The 25618-nt window shown below is 46.8% G+C and overlaps 1 protein-coding gene across 1 annotated transcript in view; it reads right to left on the bottom strand.

Moving 5' to 3' along the window:
• LOC116939825 (procollagen-lysine,2-oxoglutarate 5-dioxygenase 1-like) overlaps window positions 1-25611 on the bottom strand; it is a 47020-nt gene extending 21409 nt beyond the window's left edge. The window contains exons 1-10 of the mRNA XM_032948677.2: window positions 25386-25611; window positions 17713-17804; window positions 16504-16643; window positions 14824-14987; window positions 14199-14305; window positions 11560-11623; window positions 9184-9281; window positions 7150-7251; window positions 6563-6694; window positions 1086-1207 (exon numbers count right to left, since the gene is read on the bottom strand). Of these exons, the coding sequence (XP_032804568.1) occupies window positions 1086-1207; window positions 6563-6694; window positions 7150-7251; window positions 9184-9281; window positions 11560-11623; window positions 14199-14305; window positions 14824-14987; window positions 16504-16643; window positions 17713-17804; window positions 25386-25512 (1148 nt within the window). The 5' untranslated portion in view covers window positions 25513-25611. The remainder of the gene's footprint in view (window positions 1-1085; window positions 1208-6562; window positions 6695-7149; window positions 7252-9183; window positions 9282-11559; window positions 11624-14198; window positions 14306-14823; window positions 14988-16503; window positions 16644-17712; window positions 17805-25385) is intronic.
• Between the last annotated feature and the right edge of the window lie 7 nt (window positions 25612-25618).

Here is a 25618-nt window from a genome sequence, read left to right on the forward strand (position 1 = left end):
CGTGGATTTTTTCTCCTGGTCCTCTGGTTTTTCCCTCCACATTTATAAACAATGCATTTTGATCATTTAGATTATTTTGGTGCTATAAATGTCCACATGATAAGCCTTTGTTGAGACACTGTTTGTGGCTAGGTCTGAAAAAGAAGTGAATACATCAGTGGGCTTTGGTTGGTAGAATGAGGATGGTTTAGTTTCATTTCGAAGTGTTTGGGAGATTTGTTTTCCTTTCTTGTACTCTGCACTACTGTCGTGCTTTAGTAATGTTTGTTGCTGTAGCGTTCTTACCCCACCCTACTGCACATCTGTTAAAAATAGATTTATAGCTCATCAGATTCCTCCAGTATAAATAAATATTATGATTCTGAACAGTGGTTGTGGAATGGATAGGCTCACCCCAACCGTGACAATGTAGAATTTGAACAGGAAAATAGAAGCATCTCGCTATGTCGCTTATGTTCTTGGGCAACGCATCTTGAACAATCGGCAGCTAATGGGGATTGAAAACGGGATTTAAATTATCATTACCTGAATAATGAAATATGCTTTGGTTATTTTATACAATTTGCAAGAGGCCAAACATACTTTTGACGCTCCTGTAATCCTGCACAACAGCTCACAGTATAACTCTCCGCAGCAGCAGTGACAACTCGACTCACAACCTCCTCCTGCTCCTCTCTACACCAAGGAGAAGAACTTTTCACTGCCAGGTGATATTTCTCCGTGGCAGCCCCTGCCGTCTGGAACATGGCCATCATCATCGTCCCACTGCTGCACATTTGTAGGATCAGCAGCAGCAGTATTCACTCAACACCGACTTTTAAGAGTCAATTAGAGGCCTCACCTCTTCTATCTGGCTGTCAGTACTGAGCTTGGCTCAGTGCCTCAAGAGTATGTGAATCATTGTCTGCGTGACAAATTGCATCATTATCACACTCTTTGGGTCTTTCGGTAAAGTCACGTAGATAGAAAAATAATAAAATAATCATCATTATTAATAAAATCATTATAACTATTTTTATTCCGAGTGGCTGACAGGAGTATCCGCTCGCTGTGGTGGTAAATGACCGACACGCGGTCTTGCTTACATGGCCATGTTGCGAGCCTCCCCGGGGCTCAGGTTCTCCTCAGGTCCCACGACTTGCAGCTTTGCAAACACAGCTCCATTTGTCCGGAAGAACTTCTCAATCTGGCGCTCGTGCAGCACCTCCTGCAAGGCAGGCCAGCGTCATGGAAAGCAGTGCGCTGGGTATCTCAGAGTATGTCACAGCATCTCAGAACATGTCACAGCATGTCACAATATCGCAGAGCATGTCACAGTATTGCACAGCATGTCACAGTATCGCACAGAATGTCACAGCATCTCAGAACATGTCACAACATGTCACAGTAGTGCACAGCATGTCACAGCATCTCAGAACATGTCACAGCATGTCACAGTATCGCACAGCATGTCACAGCTTCTCAGAGCATGTTACAGCATGTCACAGCATCGCACAGCTTCTCAGAACATCTCAGAGCATGTTGCAACATGTCACAGTATCGCATAGCATGTCACAGTATCGCACAGCATGTCACAGCATGTCACAGCATTCCAGAGCATGTCACAGCATGTCACAGTATTGCACAGCATTGCACCACATGTCAAAGGATCGCAACGCATCGCACATCATGTCACAGCTATTCAACACGACCCTGTTGTAAACTTTCAAGTTCATGTGATGAGAACTCAAGATACCAGGATGAGACTCATTTGCAAGATAAAAAACGAATCAGAGCAAAAACCATCATGTAGAAATCAGAGCAAAATCCTGGAAAAAAATTGGCTTGGATATAATTTACTTTAAAAACTATTCACTATAAAGTTAAGTTGTATGCAAGTACAAAATAATCACCAGCATCGTTGTGGAGAATATACAGTGAGTGCAAAAAGTATTTGATCCCCTGCTGATTTTGTACGTTTGCCCACTGACAAAGAAATGATCAGTCTATAATTTTAATGGTAGGTTTATTTGAACAGTGAGAGACATAATAACAACAACAAAAATCCAGAAGAACGCATGTCAAAAATGTTATAAGTTGATTTGCATTTTAATGAGGGAAATAAGTATTTAACCCCCTCTTAATCAGAAAGATTTCTGGCTCCCAGGTGTCTTTTATACAGGTAACGAGCTGAGATTAGGAGCACAATCTTAAAGGGAGTGCTCCTAATCTCAGCTTGTTACCTGTATAAAAGACACCTGTCCACAGAAGCAATCAATCAATCATATTCCAAACAATCCACCATGGCCAAGACCAAAGAGCTCTCCAAGGATGTCAGGGACAAGATTGTAGACCTACACAAGGCTGGAATGGGCTACAAGACCATTGCCAAGCAGCTTGATGAGAAGGTGACAACAGTTGGTGCGATTATTCGCAAATGGAAGAAACACAAAAGAACTGTCAATCTCCCTCGCTTGGGGTTCCATGAAAGATTTCACCTCGTGGAGTTGCAATGATCATGAGAACGGTGAGGAATCAGCCCAGAACTACACGGGAGGATCTTGTCAATGATCTCAAGGCAGCTGGGACCATAGTCACCAAGAAAACAATTGGTAACATACTACGCCGTGAAGGACTGAAATCCTGCAGCGCCTGCAAGGTCCCCCTGCTCAAGAAAGCACATATATATATCCCCGTCTGAAGTTTGCCAATGAACATCTGAATGATTCAGAGGACAACTGGGTGAAAGTGTTGTGGTCAGATGAGAAAAAAATGGAGCTCTTTGGCATTAACTCAACTCGCCTTGTTTGGAGAAGGAGGAATGCTGCCTATGACCCCAAGAACACCATCCCCACCGTCAAACATGGAGGTGGAAACATTATGCTTTGGGGGTGTTTTTCTGTTAAGGGGACAGGACAACTTCACCGCATCAAAGGGACGATGGACGGGGCCATGTACCGTCAAATCTTAGGTGAGAACCTCCTTCCCTCAGCCAGGGCATTGAAAATGGGTCGTGGATGGGTATTCCAGCATGACAATTACCCAAAACACATGGCCAAGACAACAAAGGAGTGGCTCAAGAAGAAGCACATTAAGGTCCTGGAGTGGCCTAGCCAGTCTCCAGACCTTAATCCCATAGAAAATCTGTGGAGGGAGCTGAAGGTTTGAGTTGCCAAACATCAGCCTCGAAACCTTCATGACTTGGAGAAGATCTGCAAAGAGGAGTGGGACAAAATCCCTCCTGAGATGTGTGCAAACCTGGCGGCCAACTACAAGAAACGTCTGACCTCTGTGATTGCCAACAAGGGTTTTGCCACCAAGTACTAAGTCATGTTTTGCAGAGGGGTCAAATACTTATTTCCCTCATTAAAATGCAAATCAATTTATAACATTTTTGACATGCGTTTTCTGGATTTTGTTGTTGTTATTCTATCTCTCACTGTTCAAATAAATCTACCATTAAAATAATAGACTGATCATTTCTTTGTCAGTGGGCAAACGTACAAAATCAGCAGGGGATCAAATACTTTTATCCCTCACTGTAAATAACAAAATAGATCAGCAGACAATTGGCCTCAGAGAGGTAAAAAAAATCTACCCCGTTATAGACCCAGACACAGTGCGCACTCAAAAGCCAACGTGAAATAGAATACATGCCCCGTAGCAAAAAGTTGGCTCCGAAAAATAATACTTTTACAAACCGTTCACCGCAAAGTTAAGTTATGGAATCATCAAAATGGACTCATGGTGATTATTTCACTCGTATGTAAACAGGCTCAGATATATTCTTGGTTCTTTCGGTAAAGTCACGTAGAAGGGAAACAATAAAATAATAAAAATATAAAACAATAAAATTATCACGACGTTTCGACTGCAACACAAGCAATCATCATCAGGTGTGAAAACCACAGCAAGAAAATTTGAAAAAAGTGGCCGTTTTTTTAACGTTAGCACCACGGAGAGCGATTTGGCAGTTATTCAGATGGACGAGTCCATCTATGTTCGGAAAAGAGGGGGGAGACGAAAATAATGGATGCGGTCTGAAAGCCACCGTAAGCGTGAACAATCAATTAAGACCCGAAATTGTTTATCAAATCCTTCCAATGAGTGCTAGGCCAGAATCCATCTTCTCGGTTGAAATTGTCTCTGTGTTTGTATATGTGGATAGCCTCATGAACGAATCTCTCATGGTAGCCAGATGGCTTGCAAAGAACCTCTGTCTTGGAGAAGTCAACGTCATGTGAGCCTACTGAATTATAACAGTGATGTGCCATGGTCGAGGTGTTGGTCTTACCGTGTTTTAGGTCTGCTTTGTGATCACGAATGCGGTCCGAGGCATGTCGATTGGTTTCTCCAATGTAACTACTACCACAGAGGCAACTTAGTTTGTAGACGCCAGGGTACTGTATGTGCGGAATCACATCTTTTACAGATGGAACCAGATCACGGATTTTATGTAATGTGTTGAATCGGACCTGGATCTTGTGATCCCCGCAATGTAGGGTAAAGTGATGGTTTTGAAAGGCTCCTCAAGAGGGTCCTTCTTCATGGTTGGAGTGATAGCTTTGCGGATTGTGTAGTCGGAGAAACCATTAGCCTTAAGAGCTTGGTGTATGTGCTTTAGTTCACTGGCTATGTGTTCCTGGTCGGATATGCATTGGGCTCTATGGTGCAGAGTCTTGATGAGGGAATTCTTCTGGGATGGATGGTGGTGGGAATCCGGTTTCAGGTAAGCAGCCGTATGGGTAGCTTTCCTGTAGACAGAGTGGCTCATTGAACCATCAGGTCTCTTTTTTATTAGGACATCCAAAAAAGGTAGCTTGCCATCTTTTTCGACATGGTAAATCTGATGGCTGGGTGTATGGAATTGATGTGGTCGAGGAATTGGTCTAGAGCAGGACGGCCATGTGGCCAGATGACAAAAGTGTCATCCACGTACCTCTTCCATAATGTTGGGCGCAGAGTGGCAGTCTGGATGGCGTCAGTCTCAAATTTCTCCATGAAAATGTTGGCTACAACCGGAGATAGGGGGAGCCCATTGGGGTGCCCTCAGTTTGTTTGTAGAAAGTTCCATTCCAAGTTAAGTATGTATTGGTTAAGCAGTGTCTCACCAGGGGGGGGGTACCTCAGTGTTTAGTCCTTGATGAACCAAGTCTTCAATGATTGCGATGGTGTCAGGTACAGGAACTTTGGTGAATAAGGAAACTAGATCAAAACTGAAAAGCAGGTCGTCTGGGGACAGGGCAATACCCGTGATTGTCGATACCAGGTGAGTAGAATTGTGTACCGCAGAGGTGGTTTTTCCAGTGAAAGGCCGCAGGATTTCAAACACAAAATGAGCCAATTTGTAGGTGGGGGAGTTGATAGTAGAGACGATAGGACGAAGGGGTGTATCTACTTTATGTATTTTTGGTAAGCATATCCGACCAGGAACACATAGCCAGTGAACTCAAGCACGTACACCAAGCTCTTAAGGCTAATGGTTACTCCGACTACACAATCCACGAAGCTATCACTCCAACCATGAAGAAGGACCCTCTTGAGGAGCCTTTCAAAACCATCACTTTACCCTACATTGCAGGGATCACAAAAAAGATCTCCAAAATCTTGAATAAACACAAGATCCAGGTCCAATTCAACACATTACATAAAATCCGTGATCTGGTTCCGTCTGTAAAATATGTGATTCTGGACATAGAGTACCCTGGCGTCTACAAGCTAAGTTTCCTCTGTGGTAGTAGTTACATTGGATAAACCAAACGACATGTCTCGGACCGCATTCGTGAACACAAAGCAGACCTAAAACACGGTAGGACCAACACCTCGGCCGTGGCAGATCACTGTTATAATTCAGTAGGCTCACATGACATTGACTTCTCCACGACAGAGGTTCTTTGCAAGCCATCTGGCTACCATGAGAGATTCGTTCATGAGGCTATTCACATATACAAACACAGAGACAATTTCAACCGCAAAGATGGATTCTGGCTTAGCAATCATCGGAAGGATTTGATAAACCATTTCGGGTCTTAATTGATTGTTCACGCTTACGGTGGCTTTCAGACCGCATCCATTATTTTTCGCCTCCCCCCTCCTCTTTTCCAAACATAGATGGATTCGTCCATCTGAACAAACTGCCAAATCGCTCTCCGTGGTGCTAACGTTAAAAAAAACACCACTTTTTTCAAATTTTCTTGCTGTGGTTTTCACACCTGATGATGATTGCTTGTGTTGCAGTCGAAACGTCGTGATGATTTTATTGTTTTATATTTTTATTATTTTATTGTTTCCCCTCTACGTGACTTTACCGAAAGAACCAAGAATATGAATCCCTGCAGTCACGAAAGCTTTAAATCAAAATTTAGGCTCAGATATGTGTCAAGTAAAAATATTTAATCCTAACAATGCTTCACTTAAGTGTCTGCTTAGTGTTATTCATTTGTTGTGTGGTGTGCTGTTACTTGTTGAAAAAATGGCAATTTGTTATGCATAAGCACATTGCATTTAAACACAAGCAAACAAGAAGCTGTTAACACCTCAATGGGTGCAACTTGTAGGCACTCGGTTACAAACCAGCTCACACCTTGTTGTGGATGAAGAGGGACACTTTGTCCTTTGGGTAGTCCAGCTTCGCAATTCGACCAAGGAATTCTGGGAGGAAGGGAGTGGGCTGATGGATGAAGGCCCCGATCATCACCATGGGGTAGTCTGACTCCTAGGAGGAAATGCCACAAGCCAACCCAATGAAGTTCGTCGCTCCGTGGTCTCAGAGGCGCCAGCAGGAGGCCTGAACCAATGATAAACTGAGCAATGCTGAGCTCTCTCTTGCGGGCACCGAGCATCTCAAAATAGAAAATCAGTTTACTGCCCATAAAATTGGTACTCAATGCATCGCCGGGTCATAATTTCTCAATTTGGTTGCGAGGAATTTTCTTCAGGTCTCAAACAATAGTAATTCGCGATAAACACTTCTACAAGTGGAAATACAATTTGTTTACAATTCATAAATATGGCTGCGAAATCCTATAAAAAGTAACCTTGGCTCATCTGCTCACTTTGCGTGAGATTCATGCGAATGTTCCACTCTTAACACTGGAGTCCACGGTCAAATCTGTAGCAAACTTGTTATTACCAATCGCCGCACGGTATACATCTGTGGGGTGGACATACTGATCGAGCAGAAAGGTCGATGGTGTTGAGGTGGCACACTCCACACCCCAGCTCGTACGTCCAGCTGTTGGGGATGTAGTTACCCAGGTAGTTCAGCTGCAGCTGCACAGAACATGAGCATTGACCAGATTCAGTTACACTTGCACAAGAGTCTGACCAGAGCACAAAGACAAAGAGATCCCCCGTATAGCCTGAACAGACTGTTGGGGCAAGTGCTGAACACAGAGCACTCGCCCACACACACTCCCAAGACATGTGTGCGCACAGACACATGCATAGTGGTATTGAATAAACACCCACATGGCACTAACCACCACCACCACCGGCACCCACTACAGGCGCACGACCATTACTGCCACCACCACCCCCACCACCGCCACCATGACGATCACTGCCACGACGACCACCGCTGTAACCACCATCACCATAATCATCACCGACATCACCACAACCACCATCACCCCCACCACGATCATTGCCATCATAACCATCACCACCAAATTCACCTCGACCACCACTGCCATCACCATCGTCATTTAAGTTGACAAATATTTCCTATAAAGAACCACAGAGCTTGGGCAATTGTTGGCGAGAGTTCTGGCTGCCTTCCCACTTTGTCTTTGGTTCCCAGCAGCTTTGGCTTATTCTCTCTCGAAGGGGACAAATGAAAAATGTTTAGATTATAAATTCAAAATTATAATTGAAAAAATTACTCAGATGCTGACAAACTAGTAGGAAACCAAGCGCTGATATAAATAACATCCGTTCACTTGTGATGAACCACATCACCAATTATAGGGGAATGACTGCTTCATAACATCCACCACCAGTGATGAAACTGGAGCCCAACGAGAACGGTGCAACAACTTGTGCCAAAGTTGTGAGCACCTCAATGATCTTCAGCTTTGACCGTTAATGTCCAAGGCTCAAGCAGATTGCTTAACGAGTCGCATAGGCAGTGGATCACGCACTGTGCTATGAACCCGGCGACCAAAGTTCAATTCCAAAAGATAACAGCCGCGAATTTCAGTATTGACTGAACCGGTCTTGGTGGCGAGATGTTAACTACCTCGCCAAGTATGCAGGTCGTGGGTTCGATCCCGACCTTGACACCTGTATATTTGGAGTTTGTATCTCTCCCCGTGGTCATGTGAATTTTTCTTCGGGTCCTCCGGTTTTTCCTTCCACATTCAATATGTGTTGAGTATTTGGCTGATATAATTTTCCACGTGATAAGCCACTTCGTTGAACTATCATTTGTGATAGGCAGGTCGCTTTTGAAAAAGAGCTGTATAGCTCAGGGGGCCCTACCTGGTAAAAAAAAATGTTTAATATATAGTTTTACCAACCCGCAATGATGATCGTGGTGAAGTGCGGTCAAACATCCCCCGTGACCAACGGAGTGGGGAGGCCTTCGTATAACCAAACAATAAATGTACACCATCATAAGACTGCTACATTTCAACATAATTTCCGAAACACAAACTCTTGCTGTAGGAATGTGACTATTAATAACTCGTTGGCCTATGGCCGCATCTGTGGATTACATTTTTGCTGCCTACTGCACTTACTTGTCTATGCTTTCATTTCCTGAAATCAAAAGGGAAGATCATGGTTGAAGCACTTCTCTGTCCCATTTACACCCCACCCCCTTCTCTATAGGCTCCATCCCCTTCCATGTAGGCCCCACCCCCTTCAATATAGACCATGCCACTTCTCCTTAGGCTCCACCCTCTTCTCTTTAGACCCCACCCCCTTATATTTAGGCACCACCCCTTCTCTTTAGGTTCCACCCTCCCCTCTTTCGGCCCCAGCCCCTCCTCTTTAAGCCCCTCCCCATTAGGCCTCTCTCCTTTAGACCCTCTACCCAAAGTGCCTGTGACCCACCACTACCACGAATGCTGAGGCAGCGCTCATAGCTCTGTTCGGATGCAGCACTGCAGAGCGTTGGGGGTGAGGTAGGTGGTCGGGGGTGGGGGCACTGGGGGGGAGGCAGCGGGGGGGGGGTTCCAGGTTTGCGGGGGGGTGGGTCACCTTGGTGGGGCCGTTGCCGTGCAGCACCACGGGGAGGGTGTCGTAGGCAGTGTTGCGTACGCGCACCCGCTCCTTCTCGAACTTGATCACCACCTCGTCTATCGGTGCGCACACGCGAGAACATACACTCAGGAACCACGCCATTCCGCCCTCGCCCCGTGCGTTTACATAGTTCAGAAGAATCCGAATATTTATTTTTCTGAAGGAATCCGATGAGCTATAAGGCTCTTTTTCACAGATGGTGGTGGCAGCACCGGTGGTGGTGGCGGAGGTGGTGGCAGTGATGGTCATGGTGGTTGCTGAGCAGAGGCCCAAAGGCTCAAAAGGTCAAGCAGTGTCTTAGTTGCAATAGGTAAGAATGTAACCCGTTTATGGCAATGAGCAAGGTTATTAGTTTAAGAACTTGAGAAAATAGATAAGATGGAATTCCACTGTGGATCAAGGTGAGGGAAGAGCAGAAAGAAGTATTATGATCTGCGGTGTGGAGAGTATATGAATATGCGAGTGGGTGAGTGATCGGTTGATTGAGTTGGTGAGTGGTTAAGTGAGCGATTAGTTGAGTAGGTGAATGGGGCGTTGTGCCCTGCAGTGTGTGGGCTGAACGCAGTTTTAGATGAGATGGATGTCAGTGCCTGGTAGGCCGAGTCCTCAACATGGGTGAAAGGATTCAGCGAGTGAAGTTCATGGGAACAGTAGCCATGGTAGTTGCAACAGAAGAGTTATAAGGAGGCGACTGACCACCGGTGAGCGAGTGACAGCAGTGAGTCAGTGAGCACGGCAGCATCAATCACCCCGATTGCTCTGTGTTGCATTCTACAACTGCATCATCTTTGCCGACATATGTGATGACCTGGGCTGAACAGGACGAGAGCAATCACCGAGTACCCCAAGCGGAGGCCACGTCTGGCAGAAGAAGGCGCATGGGGGGGGGGGGGAGGGTGAGGCCCTGTGCAAGCACGGCTGTGGCGCCCTAGGGGAGCCCTGCCCGAGCCCTGGCGAAGCCCTGGCGGTAGCCTAGTGGTGCCCTAACGGCTCCCTGGTGGTGATCTCGCGGCGCCTGGCGCAAACCTGGCGGCCCAAGCGGAGCCCCAGCGGAGCGTCATGGTACGTTTAGGGGGACTACCCCGCGGTCGCTGCAACACTGCCTGGAGATTGTCGTAAAGGAAAGTGGAATTATGAAATTAAATTAACGCATAAATTACAAACCGTGAGATTTTGCATTCACGGAGTTGTACAAAAACCGCCCAGTATACGACCACAGAGCTTGGGCAATAGTTGGGTGGCTGGTGCCTGTTCTGGCTGGCTTCCCCCGCTTGCGTGTGGTTTCCCACGCCTCCGTGCGAAAATTGGCCCGTTACAAATTCTACGGAGTTTTGAGAAGGAATTTGCGTGTATTATGCTGCTGCCTTTGTATATAAATTAAAACGTTAAAACATTACTAATAAGCACATTAAATTAGTTGTTCCCAATTGTAATTCATAAAATTATAAATTAAAACCCTTTCCCAGCAGGGCAAATATTCAATATCACCTTTTTATAAGCCATTCATAAAATTACTTCCTGTCCAATCAACAATTCTGAAACTTTGTTGTTACACGGTGATCAGTGAAACAGCCTCTGAGCGCAACCCTAAACTAATTAAGAACGCTGTCGCTGCTGTGGAATGCAAGGCAACGTACGTAGCCGACTTACGGCGCTTCGAGACATTTGGTTACTACCATATAAATTGACGTTGTTGTTGTTGTCTGTACAGGGAGTTACGGTTTCAATTCGATTTTGTGTAACGAGATGCGAACTCAAGAGACCGCAATGAGACTAGTGTGCAAGAGTGACCTTGTTCACCAAAATTACAAAAGGAATAACGTAAAAGCAAAGTAGGGCAACGGAGTCAATATAATGAGAGCGATGTGTTATCCACAAAGCCATGTGCGAACGGAATGGACACGGGAATGTGATAACTCGCAAGTACGCGTATAAAACAGCAACTCTACTGCTGGCGCACAGGCCAACAGTGTATACGACACATGCCATGTCAACACGCAGCACCCATGAATGCTACTCAACTATGGGCATGCCTTTACCAGTCTCTGGAATAACAGGCACAGCTGTTCCTCGCGAAGCACTGGTATTCAAAGGGCTCTTTGTTGCTTTAACAGCAGCGTCAAACAGTCTCAGGCAAGCAAGCACACATTTTCTGACCTCCACAATGAGCCAGGTTATTGGCGAGTTGTCCGTTCGAGAACAGTTAACCCCCCCTGGACTGGGGTTTAAAGCAGTAAATCGGTGATCATCAAGCAAATGTGTGAAACGGTGTTCACACATTTTATATTTCAAGCACTGTTTAACAATCCGGCCACTGCTATTACCATCCCTTACCGAGGGCGCCATTCAAATTTTGGAAAATCCGACACCGATGGTCAAGCGTGATGTTGATCTGGCCCTGAAAAATCAGAAGAAAAAAAACATACACATGAGTATGGTAAAATTACCCTTGCTTAAGACGACACATTCACCAGAACAGTATGCCGAGGCTTGTCTGCTTTCTGTAAAGCAAGAAATTACCTGGGGCTCCCGCTGCTCGTGTGGGTGCCACTTGAATATAGAAAAAAAACACTTCCACTTTGTTGAAAAATAAGAACAGGATTTTCACCCTTTCTGGCAATAAGATCATGTTAAGATGTTCAAACACCAAATAGATTTTTTTGCAAGGACTCAAGTACTACATTAACCACACAAAATATTATTTGCGTCTTTCGGTAAAGTCACATAGATAGGTTCAAAGACTACGACGTTTCGATCGCAACACAAGCGTTCGTCATCAGGAAAAGGGGGTTAGCTTCTAAAGGCAAACTGTTTATAAAGGTTTAAAAATGGGCATAGCCTAATGTCAGCAGCATGCGTGGGGCAGCTGTTAATGTAAGTGATGGGCAGCGACCGCAATGGCGGTGGGTTTCCACCCATTAAAGGGCTGCCAGGTAAAAATTTGTATATTAATATAAGATCGGTGAGAGTCATGTTTGTTTGAATGTTCCCTACATAATACTTGTGGGGAACATGCAAACAAACATGCTCTGATAATATATGCATTGTCTTTGAAACTGATTGGCCTACACCAGAGGCAGCAATCTATATGGCCTAGTCTCACCAGTGTCAGACCAAAAGGCGAACAGTAAAAAGACAATGCACTTAAGAGCATTTCTAGCTTGGAGTGAGCAGCTATATCATGGCATACCCTTTTTTTGCCAGTATCAAAGTATGAAAAATAATAGGTGTTTATTATTATTGTTGCACTATGTCAAGACCTTATTTTCCGGAGGGTCCTGCAAAGTGTTTGCAGTTGGGCAGCGATGTTATTATCTTATCTTAAAGGAATGTATATAGCACCTTAAGCAAGGCACTTTACGAAGAAATAATAACGGTGCAACCTATGAAGGTAATGGTGGAAATGAGGTGAATGAAATAGATGAGAGAATGCAATGGGGCAAATATTTGACGCGTGAAGTCAGTGAAATTGATGACCGTAAATTATGAATGAATGGAATGAGTGAATGGGGAATGAGTGATAGCCATATAATGAGAATATGAAGAGGGAACAGTAACCGTGGTGGTGGTTATGAGGGGGAGATTAAGGGGTCGTCGTGGCGTGAGCTCAGGAACAATAAGTGAGTTTTGAGTGAGGAGTGGAAACTAGTGAGCGAAGGTGACCGCTTAATGTGGAGGGGGAAGTTTGTTCTAGCTGCTGCGTGATCCCAATTGAGTTATTTTGCATTGAACTTTTCAGTGTTGAGATGTGTGGCCAATAAGAGTTACACTGTATGGTGGTCCCTCAGTTAACAATATTAATTGGATGAACAAAAACCATCGTTGATTGTAATGCTCGTTAATCGAATATAGGAAATATGCATTAAAGGCTTAATTTGTTCCAAGATGACGGAAGTTGACCATTTTCACCATAAAACATAGTTTCTCATATTTAAACAGGCAATTTTAATAAATAAACGTTATAAGAACATATTAAAGCATTAATATTAATAGAAACATGGATAAATAATGAAAACATTTGGACTAAAAAGGTGCATAAAATAAATAAATAAACCTTTCCTTCATTTTCTGCTTAATTTGCACAATAATTGTTTTCCTCACTTTCTTGTCTTTCTTCACATTTATTTTGGGGGCCACTGTTATTGATCTTATTTAACTTAAAATAAAACACTGGAAACAGAGAACTGATTCCAAAAGCAACTAACATCAAACATTGAACAGCTAGCAGCCAGTTGCTCTCAAAACGCTCATAGAAGGGCATCACTGATTGGTTGAGGTTTGCCGAGTCCATTTAGGAGCACTCCGATCGGCCGAAATTGGTGGCCGCGTGATATTGTAAACATATCGTTAGTTGAAAATGTAGCGTTAATAGAAACAATGGGACCCTATGGGAGGCAGATCGTTAATTTAAATATCCTCAGTCGATGACATCATAAACCAAGAGACTACCGTATGCATTTGAAGTTGTGGGATGAAACCCGGAGAACCCAGACAAAAAAACCCCATGCAGAACAGCAGGGAGAACACACAAACCCCATGCAGAAAAGGGTCCCAGTCGGGAATCAACACGCAGGCCCTCATTGCTGAGGGTACAAGTGTTATCGCTGCACCACACCTGACGCTCAAAGCTGAAATATTTTTGGAGACGAGATGCAACAGTCAACACATTATCAGAACAGACCGAAGCAGCCGTGCGTGACTGAATGCGTTTCCCCCAGACAGTAGTTCACTGGGGTCCACTGGCGACATGAGCGTACTCGGGACATCTGCGCACTATCTAATCGCTCGATTACGATGACTAGATGACATGCGTCGCTCAGCCACACTTTTCAGAAACTAGACCAGGGCAGCACGCAACTTTATTCAACTATTTGCTGCAGACAAACCCGGCCCATGTAAGCACCCGCATCTTCATAGCATGTATTTCTAACATTCATCATACAATGTTGGCATTAGGAAGGTGTGAAGCTTACCCTTTTTTTGAGGAATAAATTGGTATAGAAGAGCTGGTCGTCCTCGTCGTCACCTCCTTTCCACTCGTTAACCATCGTGTGGATCTCCTTAGCAAAGCCAATAAACCCTTCGTGGGCGAGACGGGGGAAAACATCTGCTGTCAGCTGCTGTCTGTGAACTGTGCCATCATCAAGACGTCTAGAGACACTGAGTGACCCCAGCCAGGTCAGAAGAGAATCTGCGGTGAGCAGCACCACTGATCTGAATATACAGAGCACGGAGCTTGATATCCAAAGTGTTGGCAAGGCATTCGAATCACTGTGGTGCCACTCTTCCTATAGGACTATAAACTTAATTTTTATTATTATTAAATGTATGAGTATAACCAGACACTGTCATCGCTCGCATTCAATCCATAGAACACTTTCAGACATAAAGGCTAATAAGAATTTAGTGTGTGAGCTTGATTGGTGGTGTTTGAGGGCGAGTGATGGTGCACGTGGGTGAATAATAGTGAGATTGTGTATGTAGGGTGATGAGATGGTGAGTGATGGTGAATAATGGTGAGATTGTGTATGTATGGTGTGTGAAGGTAAGATGGTGTGTTTTTTGGGTGAGTGATAGTGATGCGGCTGGCTCGGATACCTCCGGAGTTGAGGTAGGGCTTGCCGTCCCTCACTGCCGGGTAGGCCGAAGCAAGGGTCTCATCGGGCCACAGGAAGGCCTCGGCCCCGAACACCACGCGGCTCCCCGACAGATAGAACTTCCTGAGTAGCTCCTCTGGCCCACTTGCAAAAATGACGTCGTAGCTGGGGGCAAGGCAGTAACACACAAGGTGCATGACACGCATCTCCTGGGAGCCAACACGACTGTAGGATGCAGCAATCTGCGTACACACGAGATACTGGAATGCAGTGGCAACCCTCAACCACATTTCTATTTATTTCAAATTGGTTCTATTTTTATTGTTAAAGTTCTAATTCCTGACCCTACCTCATAGAGTAATGTTTATTTTTTTATTCATGATTAAATTACACTTGTTTACAACAGAAAGGCTCGCCGAGTCTCTCACCTTACCGAAAAACCCTCACTGAGTGTCAAGATTCGTTTTCAGGAAGGTCTAACCAAGTGTTCGCAGTAGGGGTGGATGCTGCTGCTGCTACATGGGTGAGCAGTGGCGTAGCGGTTAGCGCACTGCACTACGAACCCCGGTGACCCGAGTCCGATTCCCAAGCACGGCCAACACCGGTGACAAATATTTACATCGGTCCTGGGCTTCCCCTAGGTCGACTCAGCCTCAAATAAGCACCTGGTGCAGTGTGTAAGCATCGCTACTGGGGAGACAAAGGCGGTCGGGCGTGGTGTTAGCCTTCAACCCCCTCATGTACCGTTCCGGTCTTCATAGATATTCGCTAACAGCACTTGCCCCAACAATCTGTTAAGACTATACGGGGGTCTTTTTCTTTGTGTGCGATCTCAAATAAATAATATGCAGGTAATTTTTCTTCATTGGGATGTTTGGCCAATACCAATTACATTTTTATTTTTTATTTATAGTCTCAAGCCATTTTTCTTCAGGCATATAGGTAGACTGCATTGCTTCCGATTGTTTACTCCCCAGGTATGAAAAGCACCTGCACCATTGCTGTCGTCCACCTCTTTATAACTCATCGCTTTGATTCCTCCCAGTCTGCATTAAAACATTTGGTGAAAGTTTGGGATGAGAAGATGCCTTCAGCTCTGCTCAGATGAAGGGCTCAGGGAGCTTTGGGCTCAGTCGCCCTGACTCTCAATGAAAACCGGCAACAACCCTCCCACAACGCTTTGTAGTCCGACAGGACGGTGCATCATCACGGCACTTGGATATCATGACAGCCGACACATCAGAAACCCTGCACGCATCCGTGATCGTGAAATTTACTTTTCGGCTATCTGGATTATGTTGCCGAGACAGTGAATGTAAAAATTGGTCGAGAGATTTGTTTGCATGAAACTAATCCTGCTGATAAACTTCACTCGCCGTGTGACTGATGGGCCGTGTAAACTAAATATATTTTCATTTTTTACGTAAAGGAATTTTAATGAGGAGGTGTCTTGTCTGCTTATCTATTTTGTTGCCTGTAAAAAAACGCATACAAGAATACCTGGGCGCATACACACATGCCGCGATAAAACGCGAGCGAGCTCAGGCACACATTTTTTTTATCCAAATTGCATCTGGCGTAAGCATCGCAAAGTAGGTGATGGCGAGAAACCACCAGCGACGCAATGATGTTGATGGTGGCTGCTGTGGCCAGTGATGCCAAGCGCTACAAAACCCGTTACCTGTCCACGAACATAAGCAGCAGCGAGTCGAGCCGCTCTTCCAGGCTCTCCATGTAGCGACGCAGCAGCCGCACCTTCTGCCCGCCCCCCACGGAGCGCGCCACGTCCCCACCGGTCCAATCCTCGCCCAGCCCCAGCACCTGCCCTCCCCCCACGCACACAGCCAAGCCAAGCCCAAGCTCGCACTCCAGAGGCGTCCGTTGGGGAAACGGAACGGAACGTTCTCCGCAACCGAGGCTTCCGTTCGCGTCCAAGGAGGATCGCCCCCCCACCGCCCTGTTCTTGGCATTGATCGTTTTGAGTTTAAGTGTTTGAACTTTAAAATGTTTAAGCCCGTCCATTAAGCGTTTTTTGACGTCGAGTAAAATCCGGATGATTTTGGACTGAGTGACGACGTTTGTATGTATATGTATATATGTGTCAAAAAATAAAGACAAAGATCCCCCGGATAGTCTTAACAGACTGTTGGGGCAAGTGCTGTTAGCAAGCACCTATGAAGGCTGGCACAGCACATGAGGGGATGGGTGGCCAACACCACGTCCGACCGCCTTTGTCTCCCCAGTAGCGATGCTTACACACCGCACCAGATACTAATTTGAGGTGGAGTTGACCTACGGGAGACCCAGGACTGGTTCAAATAATCGTCACTGGTGTTGTCCATGCGCGGGAATCGAACTCAGGTTGCCGGGTTTCTAGTGTAGCGCGCTAACCGCGCCGCATATATATATACATGCGTCACCACACAAAGTCCAAAATGATCCGGATTGTACTCAACGTTCGAAACTTTGTCAAGAATGTACAACCTCCAGCACGTGGCTTTCAGTGCATGTATGCACAGCGGGTGGACACGTATTCTGTAGCTGCGTGTGGCTCCGTGTAGGTCTTTCGCTCGTGTTTTCTCTGTCTCCCTTTAACTCAGTTCTTGTTTGCTGGGTTGCAAGCCCATTTTACTAATCGTTACCCCACGGCAGCTCCCTTAAGTTTCTCAGCGTTGTTTGTTATTCTAGACATTGCTTTACGCGGGACAGACCGGTCACCGGATATTTTCTCTTTTTTTTCATTCGGTTACTGATAAACGCAAAAAAAACTAATGTCTGGACCAGTTGGGAAGGCTCATACTTCCTCGCATCACCCATCACGCAAAATATTTTCCTTGCTTTTTTACAAAATTACCTAGTGCGCTCTCGTCAGAGCAAGCGACACGCATACCTTGACGGTGTAGTTGAAGTAGTTTGCATTTAGCATAAATCTGTTAAATCCATCAGTAGCTTTTGTGGCCACAGTTACAACCACGAGATTATCTGGTGGGAAAAAAAACACAAGCAAAGGAAAAATCAATGAGGTCCATTGACAGTTTTAAAAACCAATTGTGCTACTTTAAATTTGTTCTCATCTTGTTTTTATAAATAATCATTTAAATATATGAAACAATAATTGCCAGATGCTATGTCCACCAGCAGTATAAATGGGTACACCACAATTAGCTGATTGGCAGGTGGCATGTGGTGGGGTAAAGTGTGGGTACTGCCACCACCTCTTCCAACACGTCTGGTCAGCATGGAATCGACCGGCGGTCAGCAAACAAAATAACAAGAAGGGACATTTTTTTTATTCCGTAAAAAAAACTATTTCAAGAGCCGCAATGTAATGCGAATACGAGAGGGTGGTCCTTAATAAATATAGTCCTTAAAGAGATGTATTGCAGTTCTGGAGCTGTGGTTTGCCAACCTCTGGAATAAACCAATAACTTCCATAATAGAAGGTTTTTTTGGGTGAGATGGCATAAATATATAAATGTGTTGTTAAAACCCGCTACCACCCGACACAGCCAGCTAGTAAGGGTTGTCACGTAAACAGAACATGTCGATTCGTCACTAGTACAGCACACCGGTGTGTTGGTGAGCCAAGCCACAACATTTACAATCTCAGTACATGTACTTGTTGTACTTGTTGTGGCTTGGCTCTCCAACACACCGGTGTGCTGAACTAGTGACGAATTGACATGTCCTGTTTACGTGACAACCCTTACTAGTTGGCTGTCAGGTGTTGTGGCGGGTTTTAACGACACATTTATATATGGATGATATTGGTCGTGACAGCCTACGTGTTAAACTAACCAATAACTTATTTGGGCTACCTCTAGTGAAGTCTTCCACAAGCACTAGCACGAGCAAGCAAATGCAGGGCTGCCCCTTTTGGCACCATCTTTGTTTTTAACGACTTATGCCAAAGATCAAATCACACGGAAAGCACCCGATCTCATCCGATCTTAGAGCGCTCAGCAGGTTTGTGCCTGACGAGCGCTTGTGTTCTATCACTATCCGATTAGCGGGGTCGGCTACGTTTGGCGCAACAAGAAGTTCAACATACACTACTGGACACACATACGAGCCACGTGGCCAGGGCCGGTGAGCTGTGCACGCTCCATCGTAAGTCGGCCGCGCGTTGTGCCGTTTAAGCCCCTGGTAAAAACGAGCTCCGTGAAGCTCTTTACTCCGCAGCCTCCGTCACGGAGGCCGTTGCCGTGTCAGGAACTCAAAACCGTGCGGCCATTCGTGTGGGCCACCCTGACCGCATCTACGTTAACGGTAATGCATGCCACGACCTGGGGGGGGGGGGGGGGAAGAAGCCTGGCGTGCTTCATCTCATTAGGCCAACTTTTTTTGTTTCCATATGTGAGTGCACGTGTAATCTGTCACGTAAGCACTCGGTTTGGTTGACCACTCTGTCCACACTCTTATATTGTGTCTGTGAATCAAGGATTGCTTTTAAAGAACAAAGAATGCCCTCAGATTTTGGGCTGGATGCCTTGAGTGAGATCTTCATGCAGGCATTGCTGAAATATTTGGGTCAAGACAGTGTAAAAAAAACTTTTTACAAATTCTGGTTAAACAGATACTAATGAGACTTGAGACAGCACTTATGCCCTTAGATTTTTTTGTACCTCATCAGTGTACTACAATGGGCAAACTAAGCAATATATTAACAGCAGAAACCTCAACAGTACTTTGGCACTATATATAGAGGAAGAGAGGGAACATTCAAGAAAAGTGTCAGGTTTGTGGGTTTACATTACGCTTTAGTATAGGTGTGGCTATATATCGACTGTCGGAACGTGACGATAAACCACATTTTAAGCGAGGAATGTGATGAATTGGCATCCAGATTTAAATTCAGATTCGGCTTTTGCCGACCTCTGCATCTGTACACTAAATCAGAGGCCACGTTTTGCACGGGCGTGTACCTGCTGGCGGAGCGGCGCACACGTGGGTGCCACGTGGCAGCACCGCTGGGCCAAATTGTGTCATCCCTATGGGATATATATGGGCTGTGGATCAAAACCCTGTGCGAAGAGAGGACTCGGGAATTCACCCCAGGTGGAGAGCAGGTTGCAGTGCTTTCGGAAAACTGCACTTAAATATCAAAAGCAACTCTGCCGAGTTTCTCTTGGATCGCAAACAACGGACACTGACAAGAGAAAACATAAAACATAAGTACGTAAAATTTGTGATCTGATCCCATCTGTGAAGGACAAGATTCCTGACATGCAATATCCCGGCATCTACAAACTAAGCTGTATCTGCAGCAGCAGTTACATTGGGGAAACGAAACGACATGTCTCGGACCGACCCACCAGTAGCGCGGTTAATCAAGAGTCTGCTGTACTATTTTAATTTTACCAGGTAAGGCCCACTGAGCTCTATAGTTATTTTTCAGAAGCGCCCGGGCCACAAATGATAGCTCAACTAAGTAGCTTATCATGTGGAAATGTATAGCAGCCGAATACTCTAAACACAGTGTGCCACAGATTATGGGATCCATGCCATGGTGTCCCCTTATCACTGCAAAATAATTAGCATTCTGCTGTATATGCAAATCAGATGAGCCACATTGAATGTTATGAAAATTCAGTGGCCTTGGCCAGGATAGTAGCAGCTAAAGGGGGGGGGGGAGACGCCATGAAGGAGCGATAAGATCAGCTCGTGTGCAGCTGCTCAAAGGGGTTGTCTAGATACTTTGATTTAGACAGCTTAGGGAGGTCTTTTTCCAGCAGTGGATAGATTATAAATTGAGTTAAAAATTGTTTCTACGGTGCGAGCGATAAAAAGTTACCCTGGTGTGAGAGTGGTTCATGCAACATTAGGATTTCAGCATCCTGGGTTACATTGCTATCCGTGAACATACATGGAACACTACCTTTGAGCCAATTCTAGGGCGGTATTCTTAGCACATAGATAAAGGACGACACACTTGTTTTCTTTTGGTGCTTTATACTTGGGTCAGATTCAATATCGAATTTGGAAACTGAACGGAAGCTGAATTCGACTTGGCTTAGATGGATTTCCCTCATTCCTACTTTAAACATATATTATTGCAGCATCATGAAATTACAGTGATAAATGTGTCCCCTAAGTGTTAACATTGTTACTAATTATCTTTATGAAATATGTAAAACCAAAGTGGCAACAACAAGAGCCTCTACAACTCAACACAGCTCTTTGCTTGGAATTAAACACGCAAACAGATTGTGGGCAAGTTGTACTATAATCCGACCTGTTGGCCCAGTGGTGGAGTTACTGACCCACCAGGTTGTGAGTTCAAATCCTGGTTTGGGGGTTGACTCAGCCCATCATCCCTACAGGGTCACGAAAATAGGCACGCTTTGTGGGCAAGTCCTATAGATAGTCTCGCCCCTGTCATAGCAATGCGGAAATCCACTGCCGGCTCTGCACGACTGTCAACTGGCGATGAGCACCAATGCCTCAGTATCTCATGTGTGTGCAAAATTACTTTCGAATGATTAACGGCACGCGATTCCAGGAGAGCCGCCGAGTGGCAGGCACGACTGGGGGAACCAGGTAGAGCTCACAGACCGGGTGTGTTGGGACCTGCGCGTTGCCACGGGCCCTGCAGGCACATCCTAGCTGGCAGGTCGTGTCATTCAGGCCACAGCGGGAATGCTGCGCACATTCCTTCCTGCTGCTATCAAATCTCTGGGCTAAACGGGTGCGGCTATGTGGTTAGAATTAGCGGTTACCAGTTGGGGCTAGCAAGTGGGGGTTTATGGGTAGGCTTATTACAGTATGTAGGGCCGTCGTTAGGAAATATTTATTTTAACAGTTGTTGAGCACAGGCTAAAAGGCACCAACATTCAAGCAGTCAGCAACAAACAGCACTATCAACGTTCTGCTGGACAAGTGTTAACACGTTTATGAAATTGAGCAATGTTATACAACGCTTGGGGAAAGAGACGATGATGGAAGAACATGTCAGAGTGGAACAGTGTGGGAAGATTTAGATAAATGAGGTGATCTTCAGTGTGGTGAGTTGCTGAGTTGTTGTGACCTACAGTGTGGTGAGTGGGTGAATTATTGCGACCTGCAGTGTGTTCAGTGAGTTGCTGTGACCTGCAGTGTGGTGAGTGGGCGAGTTGCTGTAACCTGCAGTGTGGTGAGTGGGTGAGTTGTTGTGACCTGCAGTGTGGTGAGTGAGTTGCTGTGACCTGCAGTGTGGTGAGTGAGTTGCTGTGACCTGCAGTGTGGTGAGTGAGTTGCTGTGAGCTGCAGTGTGGTGAGTGGGTGAGTTGCTGTGACCTGCAGTGTGGTGAGTGGGTGAGTTGCTGTGACCTGCAGTGTGGTGAGTGGGTGAGTTGCTGTGACCTGCAGTGTGGTAAGTGAGTTGCTGTGAGCTACAGTGTGGTGAGTGGGTGAGTTGCTGTGACCTGCAGTGTGGTGAATGGGTGAGTTGCTGTGACCTGCAGTGTGGTGAGTGGGTGAGTTGCTGTGACCTGCAGTGTGGTCAACACAATGGAGGAGACGAAACAGTGTCCTGAAGACAGTCTTCAATGGGGGCGGAGGAATCAATGAGTGAAGTTCAAAGAAACGGTATGAAAGTGGCGATAGAACGGCAGGTAAGGAGGCAATAATATCCGTGATATATTTTTTTATTCAAGCAAGAAAGGTGGGCTTGGGTTTTAAACTAGTAATCTCTGCTCGGCTGGCATCGATGTCAATAGACTCGGATGAACGGATGGATAGGTGCAACAGCAGCAGCAGCAGTAACCGTGGGGATGCCGTGCCCTGCACCCAGCACTTGCCACGTCACACGCACAGCACGGAGAGAGCGCTGCCTGCCCGGGGAGAGGCCGACCCATCCACGCCTCTTCTCCACTCTCACACATCCACTCACACTTTGTTCACACTCTCGACTCATTCTCACACTCTGACATCTCACTCAACTCACCAATCGCTCTCCTCACACTCTCCATAACCACTCTCACTATCTCCCTTTCACTCGCCATCTCACCGTCCAACTTGGCTTACACCAACACCCTCACAATCTCACTCACACACAAAGACAAAGGTCCCCCGTGTAGCCTTAACAGACTGGAGGGGGCAAGTGCTGTTAGCGAGTCGCAGCACCACTCACATTACTCACCACTCACATCACTCACCACTCACCCGCTACTCCCTAATTACACTACTCACTGTCCACACACAACTCGCTCACCCTCACCACTCACCCACTACTCACTGTACACACACAATTCGCTCACCCTCACCATTCACCCACTACTCACTGTACACACACACACACACCTCGCTCACCCTCACCACTCACCCACCACTCACTGTCCACACACACAACTCGCTCACCCTCACCACTCACCCACTACTCACTGTACACACAACTCGCTCACCCTCAGCACTCACCCACCACTCACTGTCCACACACACAACTCGCTCACCCTCACCACTCACCCACTACTCACTGTACACACACACACCTCGCTCACCCTCGCCACTCACCCACCACTCACTGTCCACACACACAACTCGCTCACCCTCACCACTCACCCACTACTCACTGTACACACACCTCGCTCACCCTCACCACTCCCCCACTACTCACTGTACACACAACTCGCTCACCCTCACCACTCACCCACTACTCACTGTCCACACACAACTCGCTCACCCTCGCCACTCACCCAATACTCACTGTACACACAACTCGCTCACCCTCACCACTCACCCACTACTCACTGTACACACACACCTCGCTCACCCTCACCACTCACCCACTACTCACTGTACACACAACTCGCTCACCCTCACCACTCACTCACTGTACACACACACAACTCGCTCACCCTCACCACTCACCCACTACTCACTGTACACACACACACAACTCGCTCACCCTCACCACTCACCCATTACTCACTGTACACACACAACTCGCTCACCCTCCACTCACCCACTACTCACTAAACACACAACTCGCTCACCCTCACCACTCACCCACTACTCACTGTACACACACACAACTCGCTCACCCTCACCACTCACCCACTACTCACTGTACACACACACAACTCGCTCACCCTCACCACTCACCCACTACTCACTCTACACACACAACTCGCTCACCCTTACCACTCACCCACTACTCACTGTACACACAACTCGCTCACCCTCACCACTCACCCACTACTCACTGTACACACACACACAACTCGCTCACCCTCACCACTCACCCACTACTCACTGTACACACACAACTCGCTCACCCTCACCACTCACCCACTACTCACTGTACACACACAACTCGCTCACCCTCACCACTACTCACTGTACACACACACCTCGCTCACCCTCACCACTCACCCACTACTCACTGTACACACACAACTCGCTCACCCTCATCACTCACCCACTACTCACTGTACACACACAACTCGCTTACCCTCACCACTCACCCACTACTCACTGTACACACACACAACTCGCTCACCCTCACCACTCACCCACTACTCACTGTACACACACACAACTCGCTCACCCTCACCACTCACCCACTACTCACTGTACACACACACCTCGCACACCCTCACCACTCACCCACTACTCACTGTACACACACAACTCGCTCACCCTCATCACTCACCCACTACTCACTGTACACACACACCTCGCTCACCCTCATCACTCACCCACTACTCACTGTACACACACGCAACTCGCTCACCCTCACCACTCACCCACTACTCACTGTACACACACACAACTCGCTCACCCTCACCACTATTCACTGTACACACACACCTCGCTCACCCTCACCACTCACCCACTACTCACTGTACACACACAACTCGCTCACCCTCATCACTCACCCACTACTCACTGTACACACACAACTCGCTTACCCTCACCACTCACCCACTACTCACTGTACACACACACAACTCGCTCACCCTCACCACTCACCCACTACTCACTGTACACACACACAACTCGCTCACCCTCACCACTCACCCACTACTCACTGTACACACACACCTCGCACACCCTCACCACTCACCCACTACTCACTGTACACACACAACTCGCTCACCCTCATCACTCACCCACTACTCACTGTACACACACACCTCGCTCACCCTCATCACTCACCCACTACTCACTGTACACACACGCAACTCGCTCACCCTCACCACTCACCCACTACTCACTGTACACACACACAACTCGCTCACCCTCACCACTCACCCACTACTCACTGTACACACAACTCGCTCACCCTCACCACTCACCCACTACTCACTGTACACACACACAACTCGCTCACCCTCACCACTCACCCACCACTCACTGTACACACAACTCGCTCACCACTCACCCACTACTCACTGTACACACACACAACTCGCTCACCCTCACCACTCACCCACCACTCACTGTACACACAACTCGCTCACCCTCACCACTCACACGTAACGACTCTGCCCAGGCTCCGTCCGACCCTAGAAGCCAGATCCAAGCGACCCGTGTCGCCGTGTCTCCCCTCACGCCTCCGCGTCTCTCCCCCACCCCCGTCACCTGTCCACAGCCTCTGTGTCCCCGTGTCCCCGCGCTGCACGAACAGGAGGAGGGTGAGGAGCAGGGGGAGGCTTGCGGTGAGCAGCGAGGCCCAGGCGCGGCGCGGAGCGGCGGCCTCCATCATCATCACCAAAGCAGCAGCGGCGAAAAAAACCCGAGCCCCGTGCGACGCGCGGGCACCCACACGCCCCTAACTCTAGCACCACCACTACAACACCACGCCCCTACTCTAC

Source organism: Petromyzon marinus, chromosome 7 (assembly GCF_048934315.1).
Source record: "Petromyzon marinus isolate PM22_M1 ecotype Great Lakes invasive population chromosome 7, UKy_Petmar_22M1.pri1.0, whole genome shotgun sequence".
Classification (NCBI taxonomy): Eukaryota; Metazoa; Chordata; class Hyperoartia; order Petromyzontiformes; family Petromyzontidae; genus Petromyzon; species Petromyzon marinus.